Source organism: Manis javanica, chromosome 4, assembly GCF_040802235.1.
Source record: "Manis javanica isolate MJ-LG chromosome 4, MJ_LKY, whole genome shotgun sequence".
NCBI lineage: Eukaryota > Metazoa > Chordata > Mammalia > Pholidota > Manidae > Manis > Manis javanica.
Genome location: NC_133159.1, coordinates 136488682 through 136512715, shown reverse-complemented (window position 1 = coordinate 136512715; position 24034 = coordinate 136488682). Strand labels below are relative to the sequence as shown.

The window sequence follows — 24034 nt, the reverse complement described above, 5'->3', positions numbered from 1 at the left end:
GACTAAATTGAGATGGTCAGGTTTATGGTAAATGACAGAATGAAAAATCATCCTCTGGTCTGATATATTGATGGTACACCATTTAGAATTTTTGAATACTTTAATAAATCACAGTAGAAACACAAGTTATTTTATTCATTAAGAATTTCTTCAGTAATCCCTTCCCCTTCCTGGATCAAAGTAGTCATTCTTAAAGCGGTTGGGAGGACAGTATAAAGCAGGTGTCCATGTCACCTACTGAGTCATGGCAGCCCGGAGTGGCGTGTCAGAGTGCTGTGAGTAGAGGAGGGACTTCCCACAGACAGAGTGCCTTGGAAGTGGAAGCAGAACCTATGCAGGAAGGTCGGCAGTCAAGTTTGGAGATCAGAGTCCTGGTGGGGTAACAGAAGCATTCATATCTGGAAGTAGCCCAGCATGGGGTGTCAGAGGCCAAGGAGCAGGTCCATATTTTGGGGTGGGTAAACCTGACACATGGCAGTGCCTGATTGAAAGGAAGGGGGCTTCCCTCCTGAGGACTGATGAGGAGGCCCTCACTGCAGAAAGTGATCCAGTTTGGATGGGGTGTCAGAAACTGAGTGGATGAAGTAGACAGACTTGGAATGGTGTTTGAAAACTTGATGGGGAAAAGCAGAAAGGGTGGTGGCCAAGATGGGAGACTGGCTATGTACAGGGGGGATGCATCAAATATATTAAGGATAATCAGAGTAAGGTTTCTTATTATCAGAGACAATACAAAGGATTTTTTACAAAGGAAATAAGTGAAACTTTACCATGAAAACTTGTGGAATGGCCTTAAGTGATCAAAGTGAACACCATCAATAACAAGACGACATGAAACCATGGACTACATCATAGAATACACTGAGAAAAGCGTGATATTTGCTTCTGTGATATTCCTGCCAGAGATGTGTAAACCAAATTTAGTAACGACACAAAGCCAAACTGAGGGACATTTGAGAGTCAAAATTATACTTGTGAATTGTCAAGGTCATGACTTCAACTGTCACTTTAAGACTAGAAAAAGAAGGGCAAATTCAATCCACAGTAAGCAGAAATAAAGAGACCCACAAAAGATCAAAGCAGAGAAAATGAAAGCAATAGAGAACATCAATGAGATCACAAATTAGTTCTTTGGGAAAAGTAATGAAATTAATAAACCTCTAGCTAGATTGAGCAGAACGAGGACACAAACGACCAATATCAGGAATGACAGGGGACATGACTCCAGATTTTATACATATTGAAAGGATTATAGGGAAATTTTATGAACAATTTTATGTAAGTTTAAAACTTAGAAAAAATGGACAATTTCCTTGAAGGATGCAGATGGTCGAAGCTCATTTTTGCTACAAAGGACATTATTGGAACATTTGATTGAAACTACAATGGAGTTTGAGGATTAGATAATAGTCATGTATTCATATCAATGGTCTGATTTAATGAATGTACTAGGTTCTCTTAGAATGTTCTTGCTTATTGGAAAAATACACTATTTAGAGATGATGTGCATCAGGGCTGCCATTTCCTCTCTATTGGACTCCCTTGAATAAGTTCTCTGAACTCTACTTTCAACTTTTTTGCTAAGTTTGGGTTTATTTAAAAAAAAAACTAACAGTACTTCCATTCTCCTGTATAACAGGCACATATTTTAACAGGAAATTTTCTTTCTTTTATAGCGGAAATGAAGCCTCCTTCACGGAGTAATAGTTCAGTAAGTGTCTTCAGTAACATAATCAGAAGTGAATCCCCTACACTACAGTCTACTGAATGGTGAGTATGGCTGAGAGATGTATTGTTCACATGGTAAAATTTAAATATTTTTCATAATGTTATCAAAATGATTTCATTTCAATGAGGTGAAGTGTATATAACCTGAAGAAATATTAAAATAGCTTTATTTTAGCCATACATCATGTTTATCCTTTATTATCTCTATTTTTCATAGTATATAAGTAACTCAGTTTAGAAATAAAAGATACATGATGCTACATGGGAGCAAAAAGTATGGCTTTTATATAAAAATTAATATATTTTTGTACCTTAGCAACACATACAAACCTAATTATATAATAAATAGCATGATTTAAAGGTTCATATTTTATAACTGCAATATATAGATTGCCACAACCTGTAGAGATATTTAATTGGGGAATGGTTTATAATTGATATGGTATAAAACACAGGTAAAAATGATTAGATAATTTATCAGAGTTACCAGATAATTCATAATTTTTGCATCATTCTAATTGTCATTATTTATTATTCAGAATGTGCTTTGATGTTGCATCTCCTAGTGCTTCTTTGATAATACTGTTATTCATGTAAAGAAGTTTATTGAAAACAGATGGATGATTTTAGGAAACGAGGATTTTTATCAGTGATAGAAAATTTTAATGGGAAATTCTTCAGGTGTATCTAGCATTTGAAAAGTTCTAGGGGACTACCTACCGTACTTAACAAATACTTTAAAATTCACAAGTAAGATGCATAAATTAGCAAAAATTTATTTTTTAGCATTACAGAATTAAGGCAAGTTCACAGGTCTTTGCTCCTTCTGTAGAGATGTTTTGAAGAAATCTTCGCAAAGAGTTTATTATGGTACTTCTAAATAATAGATACACTAAACACAGGCTGTCTACACTGGTTGATACTTTGGGGATTCAAAAAAGAATTCTTGTATAAAAGAAGTAAATCTTATTTGAATAATGATGACAAACATTCTTGCATAAAAGAATTAAAAATCTTATTTGACTATTGATGACAAATATTGATGGAATATTTTTTACCTACTGCCTTACTGAACTCTCATCATTAACACTATATAATAGTATGTTACAGAATTCTAATTTTAAAAACTCTTACTGTTTTCTGGAACTTTTATCCATTTGCTCAAGGATGCTAAGTACTTAGGTATAAAAAATGTTCCTTCCAAAACAAATAGCATGATGTTCTGAAACATGCTATATGGAAGATGATCCAAGGGTCAAGCAAGAAAGAGACATGGCTAGAGAAAAGAAAAAGAAAACTAAGAAGAATATTATCTTAGATTTGAATGTGAAAAGGAAAATGATTGACTTCCCTAATTCACCTCAATGTAGAATGAGTTGTGATACTTAAGTATGTGAGAGCAGAATTTTAAAATAATGTGTGCAAATTTATCTTTGGGAAATGGTAAAGATTCATTAGTTACTTTGCATAACTTTTTATAGACTTACATGATGAAATATATAGTGTATTTTGTCTGCTTTCTTTTTTATCATTTCTATTCTCCCTCCCACCCATAGGCACATGCCTTGATTTGTGGATATGTTTTTAAAGGAAATAGCAATATGTTCACTTAATACTTTCCTTTACAATAGGTCTTATGATTTTCGACACTTTGTAGATTCTTGCCTCCAGAAAATCCCTCAAGATCGCCCTACATCACAGAAACTTTTAAAGGTCAGTTATACTCTGTTTTGTACACCCAAGAAATTGTTTTAAAGAATGTGTTTTATTCTTCTTTGATTCTGAATCAGTATTAAGTACGGTACCGTTTTTTGCTAAAATACTAATTTCATAATACTGTTCTTTCTTGGAAACTTTGGTAGTTGCTAAGGTTTTTCATTTGTTTTTCAAAATTAACTGCTCTTACTATGTCTGAATAGAATATATAGTTAAATATTCAATTTAGTAGTATTAAATGGCTTAATTTTTATATGTGCAAGCATATATTCATGAGTTACAACTATAAATTTTAATTCATGTGGAACCATGGCATTTCAGAATTGGCAAAACATAGTTTAACTTTGGATTTAATTTTTGTATGTACCACACTTGATATATCCATCTGTCATATATAAAATAATATGAAAGTAAGAGAATGATGTGTAATACATTTACATAAATACTGTGGGAGAAAAGAGATTTCAAAATGCTAAAAATGGATATCACATTTTTGTTTCCTTTTGAGAAATATGTTTTTCTAACTTAGCAATGAAAATATTTTAAAAGTAATGTGAATTCTATTCATTTTTCAGTAGGTTTGGTTACCTAATTTAAATAAATTATTAGTATATGCTTTTGTTCTCAAAAATAGGTATTCACAATAGCAACATAAGGTTTAGTATAGCTATGAGTTATGTTAGTGAAAAATAAGCAGGATGCATTTGTAGAAAACTTAAATAACTTAGAATTACAAGATATATTTATTTCATTTTGAGGTTGATATTTTATTAATAGCAATAATAGTATTATTCGATTTAATATAGTTTTTAAAACATCTAGATAAGGCATTAGTGAGTAGCAGTTGACTATCTCTTTGTGACCCTAAGGAATTTTGTGGATTTTTCACTAGAAAATAAGAATTTCTGCATGAATGTTTTAGAATTTTAAAGAGGTTCGGTTTATTTTCACCAACACACAGTTCAAGATGCAAGGATATTGAAAGGATGGTGTACATATTCATTAGGGTTATTTGCAACTACAGTATGTAGAAGAACAGTATAAAGCTTCAGTAACACTTACGGAATTCTAGGCCATAAGCACACGTACAGTCTCAAACGAAAGCCAAAAAAATAAGTATTCACAGTAGCAACAAAAGGTTTAGTAGAGCTGTGAATTATGTTAGTGAAAAATAAGCAGGATCCATTTGTAGAAAACTTAAATAACTTAGAATTATAAGATATATTATTCTCGGATAAAAAGAGACCAAATATCATAAATAGTGGTACATACCAAGCTAAGGCTCAGGAAAAGGAAGAATGTGACTGGCTTCTTACATTTGCCTCATGAAGGCAAAAGAAGCCCTTTTGGTAATAACCCAACCCTCCAGGAGCGGATACTTGGCCTTGGGTGATCAGATCCCAAACCTGCATATATATTCATTTACCTGGTCCATTTTGTATATTGACCTTATTGGAAGTGATAGGAAGTATCTATCAAGTGCATCCTTCCCTTTGGCCTGATCACATTTTTGTTGCAGTCTGTCATAAGGAAAAAAACTAAAATGGAAAAAAGTGACTTACTCTATGAAGCTATTTATCTCAGAATGCAAAATTGAAAATAATTATCCAGAATTAGAATAATGGTTATGTAATTTTGGCATGAACATTTGATGAAGTAGTCTGTAGGCATTATGTTTATGAGTTCAAATAGCATAATACTTGCAGCAATGAAAAGAGAATAATATATAGTTACAACTCTTCAGAGAAGAAATAAATTTGAGCTAGTAAAGGAGGTAAAAGTCTTAAAAGATTTCAAGATCATCTCATGAACTCCAGTGCACAAGGCATATTTCTGCAATCTGTGCTAACTACAAAACAAAATCTATACACAGAAAATTTCTGAGAAGAAATAAATATCCAAAAAATACCAAAAGTAACAATGATAATCTTATGGTAGAATTGTTCTTTCTACTTTTCTGTATTTGATAATGTTAAGCTTTATTAAGTATTAATGGTAAAAATCACTAATACATAATATCTTTTAATCAACTGCTGGTGTTTTATGAAGTGTTATTTAAGCAACATAAAGGAACCCGTATGTGGTATGTTACGTAATTCACCATCACTAAATACATTCCTGTTGAAATCTAATGTAATTCAGAACTGAACGTGTCTCCTCTATGAAATCAGTTCTAAGAATTTGTGAGCGTTTACTTAGGGCTCTAGTTGGACTTAATTCTTAATGTTTACTTAGACTATGATTATTTCAACTCTGCATTTTCAGTTGGCCAACAAAGGTGTCATGTTCAAAGTTTTCATAAAAAGTACGGGGGATGTTATGTAGGCATAGAGTATATACATGTAAATTAAATTTTATAAATATAAGAAGTAAAAAGCATAACAGAACTAGGTAGCTATAGATTACATGCATTATCTATCATTATTTAGGATAGTAACTCTAGGGTCTAAGAAGGGATTCATTTGTTCTGAATGAAAAAATATGTAGGTCTCAACCTGACTTTTGCCTTCTACTCTTAACCAGCACAAGTTTGTTCTTCGGGAGCGCCCTGAAACAGTGTTAATAGATCTAATTCAGAGGACAAAGGTGCTTTCCCAGGAGGCACATAATGGACCAGCAGTAGAATCACAGGAAGAAGAGGTAACAACTTAGAAATGGCTCAAGTATTGGGGTCTCTTTATTGACTTCTTTCCTTATGCAACTTTTCTTGCCAAGAATCTTTTATATCAGTGGTTTCCAGATTGTGCCTTAACAGTGATTCTCTAAGGTTCCACCCAGATGGGGAAAAAGGTTTTGCATTCTTTAAACCATCCTCTTGGTAGTGCACATTAGCATAGTAAAGCTCTGTGAACTCTATTAAAGAAACCTGTTCAACTTTTATTTAATCTAGTCCCTCTCAAAATTCTGGGCTATGGGGCACTTTTTTGCTGATTGTCTGATGGCATGGGACATGCTTTTGGAAGTATTTGAAATTACAGGCTTTGGAAGTTGACGGTGCTCACACAGAAGTCATTAGAATTACCAACCATTCTCCTTATCTTGATTATTGTATAAACCTTTCCCCCAGTGCCTTTTATATAATGTTTGATAAGTGTTTATTAAATTGGAAATTTCTTGCTTCTTTAAAAATAAATAAGTAAATAAAATAAACATGTGACTTAACTAAACTTATCCTGAGGGAAAAAAATTACCAAGCATTCTTATTCTGTTACTAAGAACACTTGATTCTTTTCAGTTGTGTACAAGGATTCATTCCTCTACATGGTTCTAAAATACTCATTTTATAGGTGAGTAAACTAAGGCTCAGAGTGGTTAACTAACTTATTACTGTAGAAGCACATGTGTTCGGATTCATATATGACTCTTGAGACCAAGTTCTTTCCATTTTGCCATGTTTCCAAATTTGCTGGAGAAATGTTATAGAACTTTCTCAGAAGGAAAATATAAAGCTTATTATTTGTGGAGCTATCTTTTTTAGTCTAACTATTTTCTGTTTTCTTCTTTGCTCATGTCACAATGCCAAAGCTTTGATTCTTTTTTATTGCTTTCTACTAAGAAAGATCCCTGCATTCTGAAAACAGGAGTAGTAGTTACTTTTCTTTTTAAAAGCACTACATGATTAATGAACTATAAAATAAAAGACTTTATTACATACAGTTTTGGTGTTTTTGATATTGCCTTTTAGTTCTAACAGTAGTCACTAGAAAATTGGGGCTATTTTAGGTATATGAAATACTTCAGTAAAGTGAACTTGATAAAATTCTAATGTCATTAAACATTAGAATAACAGCAACTCTTTTAGGCTGTGGATGTAAGAAAAGACCCTCTATATACCTTGGGTCTGTATTTATTATTCTGCTTATCTTAAATAATTTTGGCATGGTAAGACTATAATATTGGGGCCCAGATACCAAAGCTTGCTGGATTTGTTCAGAATAGTCTTCTAATTATGATTAAATATACAATTTTCAATTTTACACAGAAATAGATAGAAATTAATATTAAATTACTTAGTGGAAAAAGTTTAGACTAAAGAATATATTCTGTGAAGAAAAGAAATATAAAAGGCTCCAATAAAAAATAAGTAAAAGTGATGTTTATAGGATTTTAAAAAAGGTTGGGGTTTGCTTTCACCATTGCAATCATTGAGAAATGAGCAGCGTCCCTGTGTATACCTCATGAGATATGTAGTAGAAATGGATTTCAAACTAATGTCAAAAATTTTAGAGAAAAGACTACACTTTGGAAATAACTCGGAATTGATTAACTTTTTCACATGGTTGGGCTTTTTGGTATTTACTTTTTGGTCACTTTTTTTATCTGTCAACTAACAATTGATAAACTTCCTGGTCTTGGCAAATACAAGGAATTTCTCAAAATAAACCACCAACTTTCTAAAGACTGTGTGTGCCAAGCAGTGTGCTAGGTGCTAATAAGCAAGAATTTAGGAGATAAATATATTTGAATCTAATGCTCTTTTCCCTCAGGAACTAGGTTACTGTGTTGGATGGAAAGGGACAGTGAACAGTGTTGAGAGTCATCAGTCTGTTCCCAGCATGTCCAGCGGGGCCAGTAGGCAAAGCACTAGTGTCAGCAGCTTTCCAGACGCCTCCGGTGATGAGAGAGAGCTGGACATGATGGAGGGACACCGCACAGTCACGCCTAGTAGTTCTGCCATCCATTTAAAGCCCGTGAGTATTTGGACTTCAGTGAAAAAAATTTCAAATTTGGTAACTAATTTTCTTAGTCTGGTTAGTCTAAGAGTTTGGTTTTTTTTTTTTTTCCTTTGATGTTTCAGAAGTTTGGAACATAATTTTAGGCAACTTATTTTAAAGTGGCAAAAGGCTTTTAAATTCCCAGTTTAATGTCTGCATTTAGGGAACATGTTTTGGAATGCAAAAAGAATATTTTTTAAATCTTCAAAGAAAGAGAGAAAGAAATGCCATATAATGTATTATCTGAAGTTACATAGATGAAAATGAAGGTATTTAAAAATAGTAAGTATACAGCATGATTAATGATAATGGTTGCCTTTGGGAAGTGGAGAAAGGGTTAAGGTGGGTAATAATTAAAAGTGATTTTTGCATTTTCCATAATGCTTACATTTTTTAATGTAACTAACTGTAGAAAATTACACCTTCTTGGTTTAGGAAATACAGATGTTTGCTACACTTTCACGTGTAAGATTTTAAATTTTCTTGAAAACATTTGAAGGTCAGGTAACTCCTTTTTGCAATTGATGGAAATGCTTCCTTTTTAACTTCGCTGGTTTCAATATTACCAAAAAGTTACTGGGCACAATAGCTAAAAGATGGAACCAACCCAAGTGTTCATTAACACATGAATGGATAAATAAACCATAATATATACATATAATGGAATATTATTCAGCTGTGAAAAGAAATGATGTTCTAATGTATGCTACAGTGTGAACCTTGAAAACATGCTAAGTGATATGAGCCAGACACAAAAGGGCAAATACTATTAGAATTCCACTTATATGAAATATCTAAAATAGTCAAATTCATAGAAAGTAGATTAGAGGTTGCTAAGAGGCAAGTGGAAAATGAAATAAATATTTTTATTATTTTTATTTTAGCATCATTAATGTACAATTACATGAGCAACATTATGGTTACTAGACTCCCCCTATTATCAAATCCCCACCACATACCCCATTACAGTCACTGTCCATCAGCATACTAAGATACTATAAACATTGTCCATGTCCATGTCTTTATGTGAACATGATGTATTAATTTCTATGACAAATACATAGGGTAAAATTGCTGAGTCATAGGGCATATGTATGTTGGACTTCATAAGAAACTGTCAAACAGCTTTCCAAAATGGTTGTACTGTTTCACATTCCCATTAACAATGTATAAGAGTTGCAGTTGGTTCACATATTCTCTAGCATTTGGTTTGTCAGTCTTTTTTATTTTAGCCGTTCTGGTGGGAGTGAAATGGAATCTCATGATAGTTGTTTTTGCAATTCCCTATGACTGACGATGGCACCAGAATCACCTTTTCATGTGTTTATTGTCCATTCGTGTATCTCTTTGGTGAAGTGTTTTCTTAAGTCTTTTGTCTGTTTTCTTATTCAGGTGTTCATCTTTTAATACTGATTAGTAGGAGTTTTTTATATACTCTGGGTACAAGTATTATATCTCAGACATGTCTTGCAAATATTTTTTCTCCATCTGTAATAAATTAAAACTTTTTAGTTTTAAAATCCAATTTAAACAACCCATTAAAAATGAGTAAAGGACATAAAAAAGCTTCCTCTAAAATCAGGAATAAGACTACGATGCCTACTCACAACAGTTTTATTCAACAGAGTGTGGGAAGTCCTAGCTACATTAATCAGGCAAGAAAAAGAAATAAAAGGCATCCACACTGGTACGGAAGAAGTGAAACAAAACTGTCACTGTTTGGAGATGACCCAATACTACATAGAGAAAGCCCTAAAGACTCTAGCAAAAGACTATTAGAATTAATATATCAACTGTACCTCAATTCTTAAAAATGTGTTAAAGACCTGAATAGACATTTATCCAAAGAATATATACAAATGGCCAAGAAGCACATGAAAAGATGCTCAATATAATTAGTCATTAGGGAAACACAAATCAAAACCACAATGAGGTACCACCTTACAGCCACTAGGATGGCTATTTTGTTTTTTTGTTAAGGTATCATTGATACACAATCTTATGAAGGTTTCACATGAGCAACATTGGTTACTACATTCATCCATATTATCGAGTCCCCTGCTAACGCCCCATTGAAGTCACTGTCCATCAGCATAGTAAGATGCTAAAGAGTCACTGCTCGTCTTCTCCGTGCTATTACTGCCTTCCCGTCTCCCCCTTCTACACTATGTGTGTTAATCATAATGCCCCTTAATCCTCTTCTCCCTCCCTCCCTCCCACCCCGCCTTCCCACCCCCTTCCTTTGGTGACTGCTAGTCCCTTCTTGGACTCTGTGAGTCTGCTGCTGTTTTGTTAGATGACTAGCTATTAGAAGAGAAAAGCAAAAACAAAGATGGAAAATAACAATTAGGGAGCACATGGAGAAATTGGAACTCCAGCTCTGTATTGCTGGTAGGAATGTAAAACGTGAGCTGCTGTGGAAAACACTTGACAATTTCTCAAAAAGTTAAACATAACATTTCCCCATGACCCAGAAATTCTACTCCTAGATATATACCCAAAACAATTGAAAGCAGGTACTTAAGCAAATGCATATACACAAATGTTCATAACAGCAGTATTCACAATAGCCAAAAGGTGGAAATAACCCAGAGGTCCAGCAACAAATAAATGGATAAACAAATTAGGGTATGTGCATACTGTGGAATATTAATCAGCTATAAAAAGGAATGTAGTACTGATACATGCTATACAATATGAATGAACCTTAGAAACATGCTAGGTGAAAGAAGCCAGATACAACAGGTCACATAGTATATGAAACATCTAAAATAGATAAATCCATAGACAGAAAATAGGTTGGTGGTGACGAGAAGGGGAGAATGGGGAGCAAGTGCTTAAAACATACAGGGTTTTCTGTTTTCTCCTGAGGTGTTAAATATGCTTTGTAACTAAATACGGGCAGTCATTGCAGAACATCATGAATATACTAAATGCTACTGAATTCCTCACGTTAAATGATTAATCATACACTGTGTGAATTTTGCCTCTGTTTAAGAATCCAGTTTGTACATTTTTTCTTTATAGTAGGGGCGGTGGTTGCAGAACATCATGTATGTCCAAATTGCTACTCAGTTGTTCACTTTACATGATTAATCTTACTTTATGTATTTTGTCTTTGTTTGAGAATGCAGTTGGTACATTTTTTTCATTATAATCAGTGTTTTTTTGTGTCCTTTCCAAGAAATATTTGCTGACCCCAATATTCAGTGTTTTCTTCTGCTGTATGATTCTGGATTTTAGGTTTAGGTCAAGTGATTCTTTTCAAATCAATTACTGTACATTGAATGATTAAGCATTGATTTACTTTGAATACAGAGAACCAGCTGTTAAAGCAGGGTTTGCTAAAAACACTTTCCTTTCCTCTTTGAATTAACTTGACTGAATATATGTGGGTCGGTTTCCAGATTTTACTATGTACCTTTGCTCTAATCTGTCTGTCCTTATACCAATACCAGTGTTTTGATTACTGAAGTTTAGATCTTCCAACTTTTTATTCCCCCTCAAAATTTTGGCTATTCTAGGTCCTTTACATTCCCATTTAAATTTTAGAACCAGCTAGTTTGTCTGCTTCTTCAGATGAAATTTTATTAGAAGCTGTTGACTGGATTCTCCTACATGAATTACCTGCTTAGTTGATAGTGGACTGGTCTAAGATGGTTTTGAAAGAAAAAGGTTTTGCTTTATTTCACTCTTTCCTCTCCATTACTGTAGGTTACAAGGCAAATACAAGAACAGGAGCCTAGAGAACAAATGTTTTGTTACATCGAAATGAGGTGGCAACATTGAAAAAAGCTGGTGACTCTGGAAAACAAGCTAAAGGCTGAGATGGATGAGCATCGTTTCAGATTAGAAAAAGATTTTGAAACTCAGTGTAACAACTTTGCAGCAGAAATGGAGAAACTTATCAAGAAACATCAGGCTGCTACAGAAAAAGAGGTAGCTGATCAGTATTACTAATGTATTTATTCTAACTTGTGACTATTTCAAAATTAACCAAGATGGCATTTTGCTATTAGGGTACCTGTTCCACAGAACCAAGCAAATCAGTTGGAGAAAGGGAGAAATATTTATATAATAGGTAAAATTTCCAGTGCTGAGTCTGGGAACCAGTAGATATGGGATTGATGACTTGATAGATTTATCGTGTAACAGTTTTATCATGTAACAGTGGTTAAGTCAGGTAGATCAGATTAAAGATGATGACGTGACAGGTGAGAAGAGGCCTCCTCCCAAAACCACATATAATACAAAAATATAGTTAATACAACTAACCTTAAAAGATCAACAGGAAAAAAGGCTGCCCCAGACTGCTTACACCTGGAAAAAAAACAAACGTCTAAAAGGGTAACATATGAAAGCCATGATCCAGAGGGACCCACACTCTTCCCCCATCCCAGCTCACTGGAAGAAGGAAGAGAAATGGAGTGGGGATGGGTGGAGGCCTGGGACTGCTGAACACCCAGCCCTGGAGATCTGTTGTGCTGTGGGAGCACAAACCCACATTGCATGGTGCTCTGGAGATTAGTGGGGTTGGAAAGCTAAGACCGGAGGAACACTTGGAGAGATTGAGTTTCCAGCTACTTGTGGAAAATGGGGATCCACATCCGGCTGCTCTGGGACAAAAGAAAGGCAGGCAGTCTGAGAGACTTCCTAACAGTGAGAGGAATACTAAAGGGGCAAGGATTACACAGGGTTAGCTGCTCAGGAAAAAGGACAGGTAGACAAAATTGTCCAGGTACACTCTGCCCAGCAGGTTGGGAACTTTTCAGAAACTTCAGGCGCTATATCCCCCAGGCTGGCTACTCAGCTCCAAGGCATTCCATCATGATATGCAGCCTGCTACACCTTCCAGACAGCTGGCACTGGCTTGCAAATCAGCTGCCCCTGCCCTGGTGTCAGTCCAGCCAGAGGGAAGCCCTGCCTACAGCAGCTATAAATGCAAAGCATACAGGGTTACACCTGTGTGTTCAGCCCACTGGTCTGGCCAGGAAGTAGGAAACAGCTCTTCCCAACCCCCAGTGAACAGCACCGCTCCCCTGCGACCCCCAACTTCCTTCCATGGGCTAAGCAGCTCCAGAGAGTAGACCTTCTGGGTAATAGAGGGTGCCACATACAGATATGAAACATTAAGGGGATCAAACACTTTAGAACAGATGGACCTAACAGATATCTACAGAATGCTCCACCAAAAAGCTGCAAGATACACATTCTTCTCAGGTTCAATCCCAGATCCCAAAAACACCAGAAAAAGAATCAAGTGAAAATGAATTCATCAACCTTCCTGATGGACATTTTAAAAAGAAGTCATAAACATGCTCATGGAGGTACAGAAAAATATTCAAGAACTCAGAAACGAATTCAAGACACAAATCCATTCATTATGGAATACAATGGGGGATTTAAAAGCAGATTAGATACGATAGAGGAGACAATAAATGAAAAAGAAAGTAGAGAAGAGGAATACAAAGAAGCTGAGGCACAGAAAAAAGGATCTCTAGGAATGAAAGAATATTGAGAGAACTGTGTGACCAATCCAAACAGAGCAATATTTGTACTATAGGGGTACCAGAAGAAGACAGAGAAAAAGGGAAAGTGCCTTTGACGAGGTAATTGCTGAAAACTTCCCCAGTCTGGGGAAGGAGATAGTCTCTCAGGCCATGGAGGTGCACAAATCTCCCAACACAGGGGACCCAAGGAAGACAACACCAAAACATATAATAATTAAAATGGCAAAGATCAAGGATAAGGACAGAGTATTAAAAGAAGGCACAAAGAGTAAAAAGATCACATACAAAGGAAAACAAATCAGGCTATCATCAGACTTTGCAGCTGAAACCTTACAGGCCAGAAGGGAGTGGCATGATATATTTAATGCAATAAAGCAGAAGCAAGAATACGCTACCTCGGAAGATTATCATTTAAAGTTAAAGGAGGGATTAAACAATTTCCAGAAAAGCAAAAGCTGAGAGAATTTACCTCCCACAAACTGTCTCTACAGTGTATTTTGGAGGGACTGCTATAGATGGAAGTGTTCCTAAGGCTAAATAGATGTCACCAGCGGTCATGAAAGTACAGTAAAGAAAGGAGAGAAATTAATTACTAAGCAAATTCACAATTAAATCAACTACCCCAAAGTAGGTTAAGGGTAGACAAAGAGTACAGAATATGATACCTAATATATAAAGAATGGAGGGGGAAGAAAAAAGAGGAGAAAAAAAAAATCTTTGGATTGTATTTGTAAAAGCATAGTAAGTGAGTTTAGTTAGACTCTTAGATAGTAAGGAAGTTACCCTTGAACCTTTGGTAACCACAAATCTAAAGCCTGCAAAGGCAATAAGTACATAACTATCGATAATCACTATAAATGTAAATGGTCTGAATGCACCAATCAAAAGACATAGAGTCACTGAATGGATAACAGAAGAAGAACCATCTATATGCTGCCTACAAGAGACTCACTTCAAACCCAAAGACATACACAGACTGAAAGTAAAGAGATGGGAAATGATATTTCATGGATCTAATAGGGAGAAAAAAGCAGGAGTTGCAGTACTTGTGTCAGACAAAATAGACTTCAAAACACAGAAAGTCACAAGAGACAAAGAATGACATTACATAATGATAAAGGGGTTAGTCCAACAAGAGGATATATATAACCATTATAAATATCTATGCACCCAACACAGGAGTACCTACATGTGTGAAACAAATACTAACAGAATTAAAAGGGGAAATAGAATGCAATGCATTCATTTTAGGAAACTTCAACACACCACTCACTCCAAAGGACAAATCAACCAAACAGAAAATAAGTAACATGACAGAGGCACTGAACAACACTTTAGAACAGATGGACCTAACAGATATCTACAGAATGCTCCACCAAAAAGCTGCAGGTTACACATTCTTCTCAGGTGCACATGGAACATTTTCCAGAATAGATCATATACTCGGCCACAAAAAAGAGCCTCAGTAAATTAAAAAATATTGAAATTGTACCAACCAGCTTCTCAGACCACAAAGGTATGAACCTAGAAATAAATTATTCAAAGAGAGTGAAAAAGCCCACAAATGCATGGAGACTTAACAACATGCTCCTAAATAATCAATGGATCAATGACCAAATAAAAACAGGTCAAGCAATATATGGAGGCAAATGACAACACTAATTCAACACCACAAAATATGTGGGATGCAGCAAAGGCTGAGCTAAGAGAGAAGCTTATTGCAATATGGGCCTACCTCAGGAAAGAAGAAAAATCCCATACGAACAGTCTAAACTCACAATTAACAAACCTAGACAAAGAAGAACAAATGAGGCCCAAGTCAGTAGAAGGAGGGACATTATAAAGATTAGAGCTCACTTAAATAAATTGAGAAGACTAAAACAATAGAATCAATGAAAGCAGGAACTGGTTTTTTGAGAAAATAAGCAAAACAGATAAACCCCTACCCAGACTTATCAAGATAAAATAGAGAGTAAACATAAAGAGAATCAGAAATGAAAAGGAAAAAGTACTATGGACACCACAGAAATACAAAGAATTAGGAGAGAATACTATGAAAAATTGTATGCTAACAAACTGGATAACCTAGAAGAAATGGACAACATTCAAGAAAAGTACAACCTTCCATGGCTGACCCAGAAAGGAACAGAAAATCTGAACAGACCAATTACCTGCAGCAAAACTGAATTGGTAATCAAAAAACTACCTAAGAATAAAACTCGTGCACCAGATGGCTTCACTGATGAATTTTATCAAACATTTAGTGAAGACCTAATACCCATCCTCCTTAAAGTTTTTCAAAGAGTAGAAGAGGAGGGAATACTTCCACCCTCATTCTATGAAGCCAGCTTCACTCTAACACTGAAACTAGGCAAATAGCCCACAAAAAAAGAAAATTAGAGACCAATACCCCTGTGAACCTAGGTGCAAAAATACTCAACAAAATCAAATTTAAAAATATATCAAACAGATCATCTATCATGATCAAATATGATTTATTCCATGGATGCAAGGATGGTACAATATTTGAACATCCATGAGCATCATCCACCACATTGACAAAAACCACGTGATCATCTCCATAGAAGCTGAAAAAGCATTCAACAACATTCAACATCCATTCTTGGTAAAAAAAAAAGTCTCAAAAAAATGAGTATAGAGGGCAAGTAACTCAACATAATAAAGGCCATATCTGACAAACCCACAGCCAACATCATACTTAACAGTGGGAAGCTGAAAGCTTTTCCTCTAAGATCAGAAACAAGACAAGGATGCCCACTCTCCCCACTTTTATTCAACATAGTACTGGAGGTCCTAGCCATGGCAATCAGACAACACAAAGAAATAAAAGTTATCCAGATTGGAAAAGAAGTTAAACTGTCACTGTTTGAGATGACATGATGTTATACATAAAAAACCCTAAAGAAACCACCCCTACACTACTAGAACTAATAACTGAATTCAGCAAAGTGGGAGGATACAAAACTAATACAGAGAAATCAGTTGAATTCCTATACACTAATGATTAACTAGCAGAAAGAGAAATCAGGAAAACAATTTCATTCACAATTGCATCAATAAGAATAAAATACCTAGGGATGAAATGAATGAAGGAAGTGAAAGACCTATACCCTGAAAACTACAAGACAGTCGAGAGAAAGAAGATACCAATAAATGGAAATAACATCCCTTGCTCATGGAAAGGAAGAATTAATACTGTCAAAATGGCCATCCTGCCTAAAGCCATCTACCAATTCAATGCAATCCCTATCAAAATGCCAACAGCATTCTTCAATTCTAAAATTCATATGGTACCACATAAGACTCCAAATAGCCAAAGCAATCATGAGAAGGAAGAATAAAGCAGGTGGGGGATTATGCTCCCTGACTTCAAGCTCTACTGCAAAGACAATTTGGTACTGGCACAAGAACAGACCCATAGACCAGTGGAACACACTAGGGATCCCAGATAAAAACCCAAGCACATGTGGTCAATAAATATATGATAAAGGAGCCATGGACATACAGTGGGGAAACAACAGTGTCTTCAACAACTGGTGTTGGCAAAACTGGACAGCTACATGCAAGAGAATGAAACTGGATTATTGTCTAACCCATACACAAAGTAAACTCAAAATGGATCAAAGACCTGAATGTAAGTCATGAAACCATAAAACTCTTAGTAGACAACATATGCAAAAATCTCTTGAACATAAACATGAGCAACTTTTTCCTGAACACATCTCCTTGGGCAAGGGAAACAAAAGTAAAAATGAACAAATGGGACTACATCATGCTTCTTGATGTAGCAAAGGACACCATCAGCAGAACAAAAAGGCATCCTACAGTATGGGAGAACATATTTGTAAATGACATATCTGACAAGTGATTAACATCCAAAATATGTAAAGAGCTTACATGCCTCAACACTCAAAAAGCAAATAACCTGATTTAAAAATGGGCACAGGATATGAACAGACACTTCTCCAAAGAAGAAATTCAGATGGCCAACAGGCACTTGAAAAGATGCTGCACATCACTAATTTTAAAAGCACAATGAGGTATCAGCTCACACCAGTTAGTATGGCCAACATAGAAAAAACTATGAGCAATTATGGTGGCTAGGATGTGGAGAAAGGGGATTCCTCCTACACTGCTGGTGGGAATGTAAACTAGTTCAACCATTGTGGATAGCAATATGGAGGTTCCTCCAAAAACTGAAAATAGAAATTCCATTTAGCCCGGGAATTCCACCTCTAGGAATTTACCCAGAGAAAACAAGCTGTCAGATTCAAAAAGACATATACACCCCTATGTTTATTGTGGCGCTATTTACAATAGCCATGATATGGAAGCAACCTAAGTGTCCACTAGTAGATGGATGGATAAAGAAGTACATATACACAACAGAATATTATTCAGCCATACAAAGAAAACAAATCCTATCATTTGCAACAACGTGGATGGAGCTAGAGGGTATTATGCTCAGTGAAATAAGTCAGGGAGAGAAAGACAAATACCAAATGATTTCTCTCATTTGTGGAGTATAACAACAAAGCAAAACTGAAGGAACAAAACAGCAGCAGACTCACAGACTCCGAGAAGCGACTAGCAGTTACCAAAGGAGAGGGGTGTGAGAGGGCAGTTGGGCAGGGAGGTAGAAGGGGATTGAGGCTATTATGATTAGCACACATGGTGTGGGGGGGACCATGGGGAAGACAGTGTAGCACAGAAAAGACATGTAGTGACTGTGGCATCTTACAACACTGATGGACAGTGACTGCAATGGGGTATTGAGGGGGGACTCGATATGGGTGAATGTAGTAACCGCATTGGTTTTCATGTGAAACCTTTGTAAGAGTGTTTATCAATGATAACTTACTAAAAAAAGTCATTAAGTATTCTGTTCTAGGCCTTGGACACTTTGGTTATCTGTGGAGTTTGATAAATCAGTTAGTATTTAATTTTGGTTTCAGAAATCATTCATCATTCTCTGTGTACTTTTTGGAAACCTTAAATTTATAGTAGCATTTTTATATCAGAAGAATTGAAGAGTACTCAAATATACAGAGAATGTTAAAGTAAGAGGGATTAAGAGGGTTTCATATTCAGATTTAGCCCATTTGTTTACTGCAAATAAGTATCATTCTACTATATGCTAAAGGTGCATTTTTTTAGGAGTTATGTGAGAACTTGTCTTCTAATTTCCTTGGTTTTCCATTTGTTTCAATTTATTTTGATCATCACAGTTGTCAAGTAAAATGTAAACTTCTCAATAAACTTACACTATATCTTCAAAGATGTCTGGCTAGTCCACCCTGAGGCATTTACAGCTACCCTGTTCACCCTTCCCTGCAAAAAAAGGAATCACGCTCTCACAGTAATAGAGAATTTAGCAAAATAATTTCTGGTGCAAATGAATATTTGATTTTGAAATAATTTGGTGAGAGAATGTAAAAATATTTAGAATCGTGTTTGGTGTTGTACTTTCTTGAATAATTTGTAAAGTGGTAGATACTAACATGTTTAGGAAAGCAATTCATAAAACATGATGTGCAATATGATTTTAGATTTATTTTATATATTAATATCTATATATGCCTAGAAAAAATTAGGAAGGATATGCACCAAAATGTTAATATTGGTTATCTCTGGCTGGTAAAATCATATAAGATTTTTCTTCTTTGTGTTTTTCTGTATTTCCTAAATGTTCTGCAATGAATACGTACAGTTCACCCTTGAATAACATAGGTTTGAACTGCACAGGCTCATTTATACACATACTGCTTTTCAGTAAAGATCTTGGAAAATGTTTTGAGAGACGGTTTGAAAGATCATTTTCTTTTTTCTAGCGATCTTTATTATAAGAATACAGTATATAATTTATACAACATACAGAATATGTGTGAATATCTGTTTCTGTTGTTAGTAAGGCTTCTAGTCAGCAGCATGCTATTAGTAGTTAAGTTTTTGGGGAGTGAAAAGTTATATGAGGATTTTTTACTATGTTGGGAGTCAACACCCCTAATCCCCACATTGTTTATGGGTCAACTATTGCATATATCATCAGAAATAAGATAATATTTTACAGGGATTTAATATTTAACATTTTCATATTACTTAAAATACAAATTAAAAGTCAGGGATTAATTTGAAGATGATTGTATTACATTATTTAATATACAAGTCAAGCTAGATAAAAGATCATAACTTAATTACATTTGTTTTATTTTATTGGGGGTGTTGGGCAGCATACTCCAGTATGGGGGAAAAGAGGTGAAAACACTGGCCCTGTAAAAGATCAGCATTTTAAAGATGAGTTCCATTTTATTGGTTCTCTGAAATTCAAATAATAAGGATGCTGAGTAATACTTAATAATTTATTGGATATTCTTGTTCTGGTAATGATTATACTGATTTTATATTCTTAGGTGGGAGGAAGTATCCTTGCTAATGTGTATAAACTGCTGCTTTGAAGCTTATCTGCTTAGCTAATTTGATCCATTAAAAAATTTCCTATAGGCTAAAGGGATGTCCAATGAGGAGGAAAAATTTAAGCAACATCTTCAGGCCCAGCAGAAGAAAGAACTGAACAGCTTTCTAAAGTCCCAGAAGAGAGAATATAAACTTCAAAAGGAACAGCTTAAGAAGGTATTTACTTTATAAAACTTTTCAAGCCACTCACCTGCTTACTGATTATATTCAATAATGATCTACTCATAGAACCATTAGCATAAATTTTTCTTTTGTTTGTGGCCACTAACTATATATCAGTTTAAGTGAGGACATTGATTATAACCTATTTTCAATGGCTGATATCCTCAGTTGAATGGGATCTAAAAAGAGTGATCTCTTGAACATTTAAATTATTTTATGAAGCTATTATTTATAATAGCTTTCCTAAGCACTTACTGAGTAACTGAGTCACTAGAAATAAAAATACTTTAGCTGTGAAAAAGAGCCATACATTTCTTCCTTTAAAAGTAAATCATACCTTCTTACTTTGGGCTCAGATTACAATAATTTGTTCTTATTCTGATTGTAACACAGAATAAGGATAAGAGGCATTTCTGCTCATCCCATTTTCTTTAACAGGAAAGCATGCTAATTATGTCTTTATGGTTACATGATTTCATGTGTGTTTACCCTTTATGTGCTGCTTTCTTGAACTTCTTTTTATCGCAGATGTACTCTAACTTTGAGGAAAGCCATGGTTGTTCCAAGGCAATTTCTGAAAGGGGATTATTATTCAGGATAGTGGTCAGGACATGAAAATGATATGTGTCAGCTAATGCGTATTTATTATATTGCAGAGAATACAAATCAGCCATCTTTCCTACGTCTAAGATGATTTTTCAGAGAATATTGTTCTTCACCTGTTATTCTAGAAAGAACCAATTCTTTATTAGTCTTGTTGATAAGATACTCAAACACATAAATATAAAAAATCACATAAACTTGCAGTTCTCAACTTAAAGATGCCAATGAGAAGACAGAGATAATACAGACATACACACAAAGAATCACTTGGCTCTGTTTTTCAAAATCTCTTGCCAAGGAAATTCCCCACCCACCAAGACTTCTCCAGTTACACACCCTCTTACAAACTGATGGGCTGAAATTTTAGCCCATGTAATAAATTATTAGCACACAGATAAATTAATCTTGATAATAAAGCCATAATATCTTTGGTACAGTGCTTTTGTGTGTGTAGGAATTTGATCTATAATTAGATATTTAAGTCTTATTAAGGACATATTGGTGGCACAAAGCCTTGCTATATATACCCTGCCAAGGTATAAATAATTGATAAGATTTTTCTGACTCGAAAGAGTATAACCTGCTATGTATTACCATTACTGTAATCTAAAAGCTAAACTCAATACTAGAATATGGAATTTGAAAAGATGATAAATAGGATTCCCAACTGTAAATAAATACCCAACAAAATGCAGTTCTATAGTTGTTTCTTAGTGAAATGAGGTTTTAGTTTTATAAATGAATGTGTTGGTTTAGATAATCCTTCAAGCATATAATTCATAGTCCAACTAACAAGCTCATTTTCTTTTAGAAGGTAGTTTTGTGTATTTGTGTGTGTGTGTTTGTGTGTGTTCATTTTGAATGATTATTATCGGTATAGAGGAAGGGACATACTAGAGTCTTGGTGGGTGGGGAGTTTCCTTCGCAAAAGATTTTGAAAAACAGCCAAGTGAGCTTTGTGTATATGCCTGTATTATCCCTGTCTTATCACTGACATCTGTAAGTTGAGAACTACAAGCTTATGTGCTTTTTATTTTTATGTGTTTGAATATCTTATTAATGAAAGTAATGAAAAATTGGTTTCTTTCTTGAATAATAGATGAAGAACCATAAGGTTAATAGTCTCTGAAAAGTCATCTTAGACCTAGGAAAAATGGCTGATTTATATTCTCTACATGGTTGATGCATTTTAGGTTGAAATATACTAGTGTTAATTAGCATCCTCGGGTTTGTATCATTGAACGTATTGTCAATATTATCATCTTGTCCAGTATAAATGAATTTTTTTTAGGTAGTTCGTGAGATGATATTTAAAAAGCTGTAGAAAAACATTGGTCTTGCCTTGTACAGTGGTTATAGTGCAGAATATTAAATCCATTCTAAAAGGTCTCTATTTTCCTATAGTTTTCTTGATTTTCCATTTAATTTCCAAAGTCTTTTATACTGAACCCATCCTTAACTTTGCCAAAAACTTAGCATTTCTATTGTTGAAAATCAAGAAGTGAGACATAACTATATTTTAACCTTGATTTTAATTCGTGTGTGATTTTTACTAGAAAGCACTGCCTTCTTCCCCTTTTGTGCCCTTGAGAGAGGGCACAAATTAAGTACTTTCACTGAAGATTACCAGCTACCAAATACTATATTCATGTAGTTAATTTTTTTGTATTTTGAACTCAGTTGTTTTTTATCTTGCCAGGCGCTGAATGAAAGGCAGAGCAGCCCAAGGAAAGAAGAAGAGGAATGGCTGTCAAAGCAGATAGAGAACGTCCAGCATTCCCAGGCAGAGGAGAAGACCGATCTTCTTCACCATCAGAGACAGCACCTTGGGCTGCAATGCCGTCGCTTCCAAAGAAACATATTACTTGGGTGCTGTAACTTGGAGCAGGACCTTGTCATGGAGGTATGTTTAAATGGTGTGAAATCAGAACTTCCTGAAAATATGTCAGGCACATCCCACCCTCAAGGCCTTAGAGTGCTTCTGCCTCCCTTTGCCTAAGTCCTTCTTCCCTGGAAACCCAACCCACACGGTTCACCTTCTCCCTCACTTCATATCTCCCCAATTCTGATCACCAAATCCTTCTCCCTCCTTTAAATATTCTTGCACTCCTCTCTCTCTCTCTCTCTCTCTCTCTCTCTCTCTCACACACACACACACACACACACACACGTGCACACTTTTTATGGGGATCTCTCCCCAAGTAGAATGGAAATTATATGAAGTCCCAGGTTCTGTTCAGGGCTTTTCTATCCACTGGATAGAAAATATAACCTATTTTCAATGGCTGATATCCTCAGTTGAATGGGATCTAAAAAGAGTGATCTCTTGAACATTTAAATTATTTTATGAAGCTATTATTTATAATAGCTTTCCTAAGCACTTACTGAGTAACTGAGTCACTAGAAATAAAAATACTTTAGCTGTGAAAAAGAGCCATACATTTCTTCCTTTAAAAGTAAATCATACCTTCTTACTTTGGGCTCAGATTACAATAATTTGTTCTTATTCTGATTGTAACACAGAATAAGGATAAGAGGCATTTCTGCTCATCCCATTTTCTTTAACAGGAAAGCATGCTAATTATGTCTTTATGGTTACATGATTTCATGTGTGTTTGCCCTTTATGTGCTACTTTCTTGAACTTCTTTTTATCGCAGATGTACTCTAACTTTGAGGAAAGCCATGGTTGTTCCAAGGCAATTTCTGGAACACACACACGTGCACACTTTTTATGGGGATCTCTCCTCAAGTAGAATGGAAATTATATGAAGTCCCAGGTTCTGTTCAGGGCTTTTATATCCAGTGGATAGATATATCCAGGTCTCACACCTGGTGGCTGGCCCATAATAGGTATTTAATAACTATGTATTAAGTAAATATTTAATAAATATTAAATCCATGAGTGAAAGAAGTATTAATTTTTAAATGTGAGAAAATTAATTGGATAATTCATGCCTTTTCATCTGAAATGGGTGCCATGAAGGTATATACTACCAGTTAACATATTTTTATAATCATGAAATTATTCATTGGGCATATGTAGAAACGTATGCCAATGAAAACAACGATTCTCATTATCAGGTATACCTATGAGCAAAGATCAA

The 24034-nt window shown here is 35.0% G+C and overlaps 1 protein-coding gene across 1 annotated transcript in view; it reads left to right on the top strand.

Moving 5' to 3' along the window:
* The window catches only part of LOC140848613 (serine/threonine-protein kinase TAO1-like), a 40809-nt gene that overhangs the window by 4259 nt on the left and 12516 nt on the right, over positions 1–24034 (top strand). The window contains 7 exon segments of the mRNA XM_073232878.1: positions 1677–1770; positions 3360–3441; positions 5968–6084; positions 7932–8135; positions 11874–12098; positions 20192–20320; positions 22629–22832. Coding sequence (XP_073088979.1) covers positions 1677–1770; positions 3360–3441; positions 5968–6084; positions 7932–8135; positions 11874–12098; positions 20192–20320; positions 22629–22832 — 1055 coding nt within the window.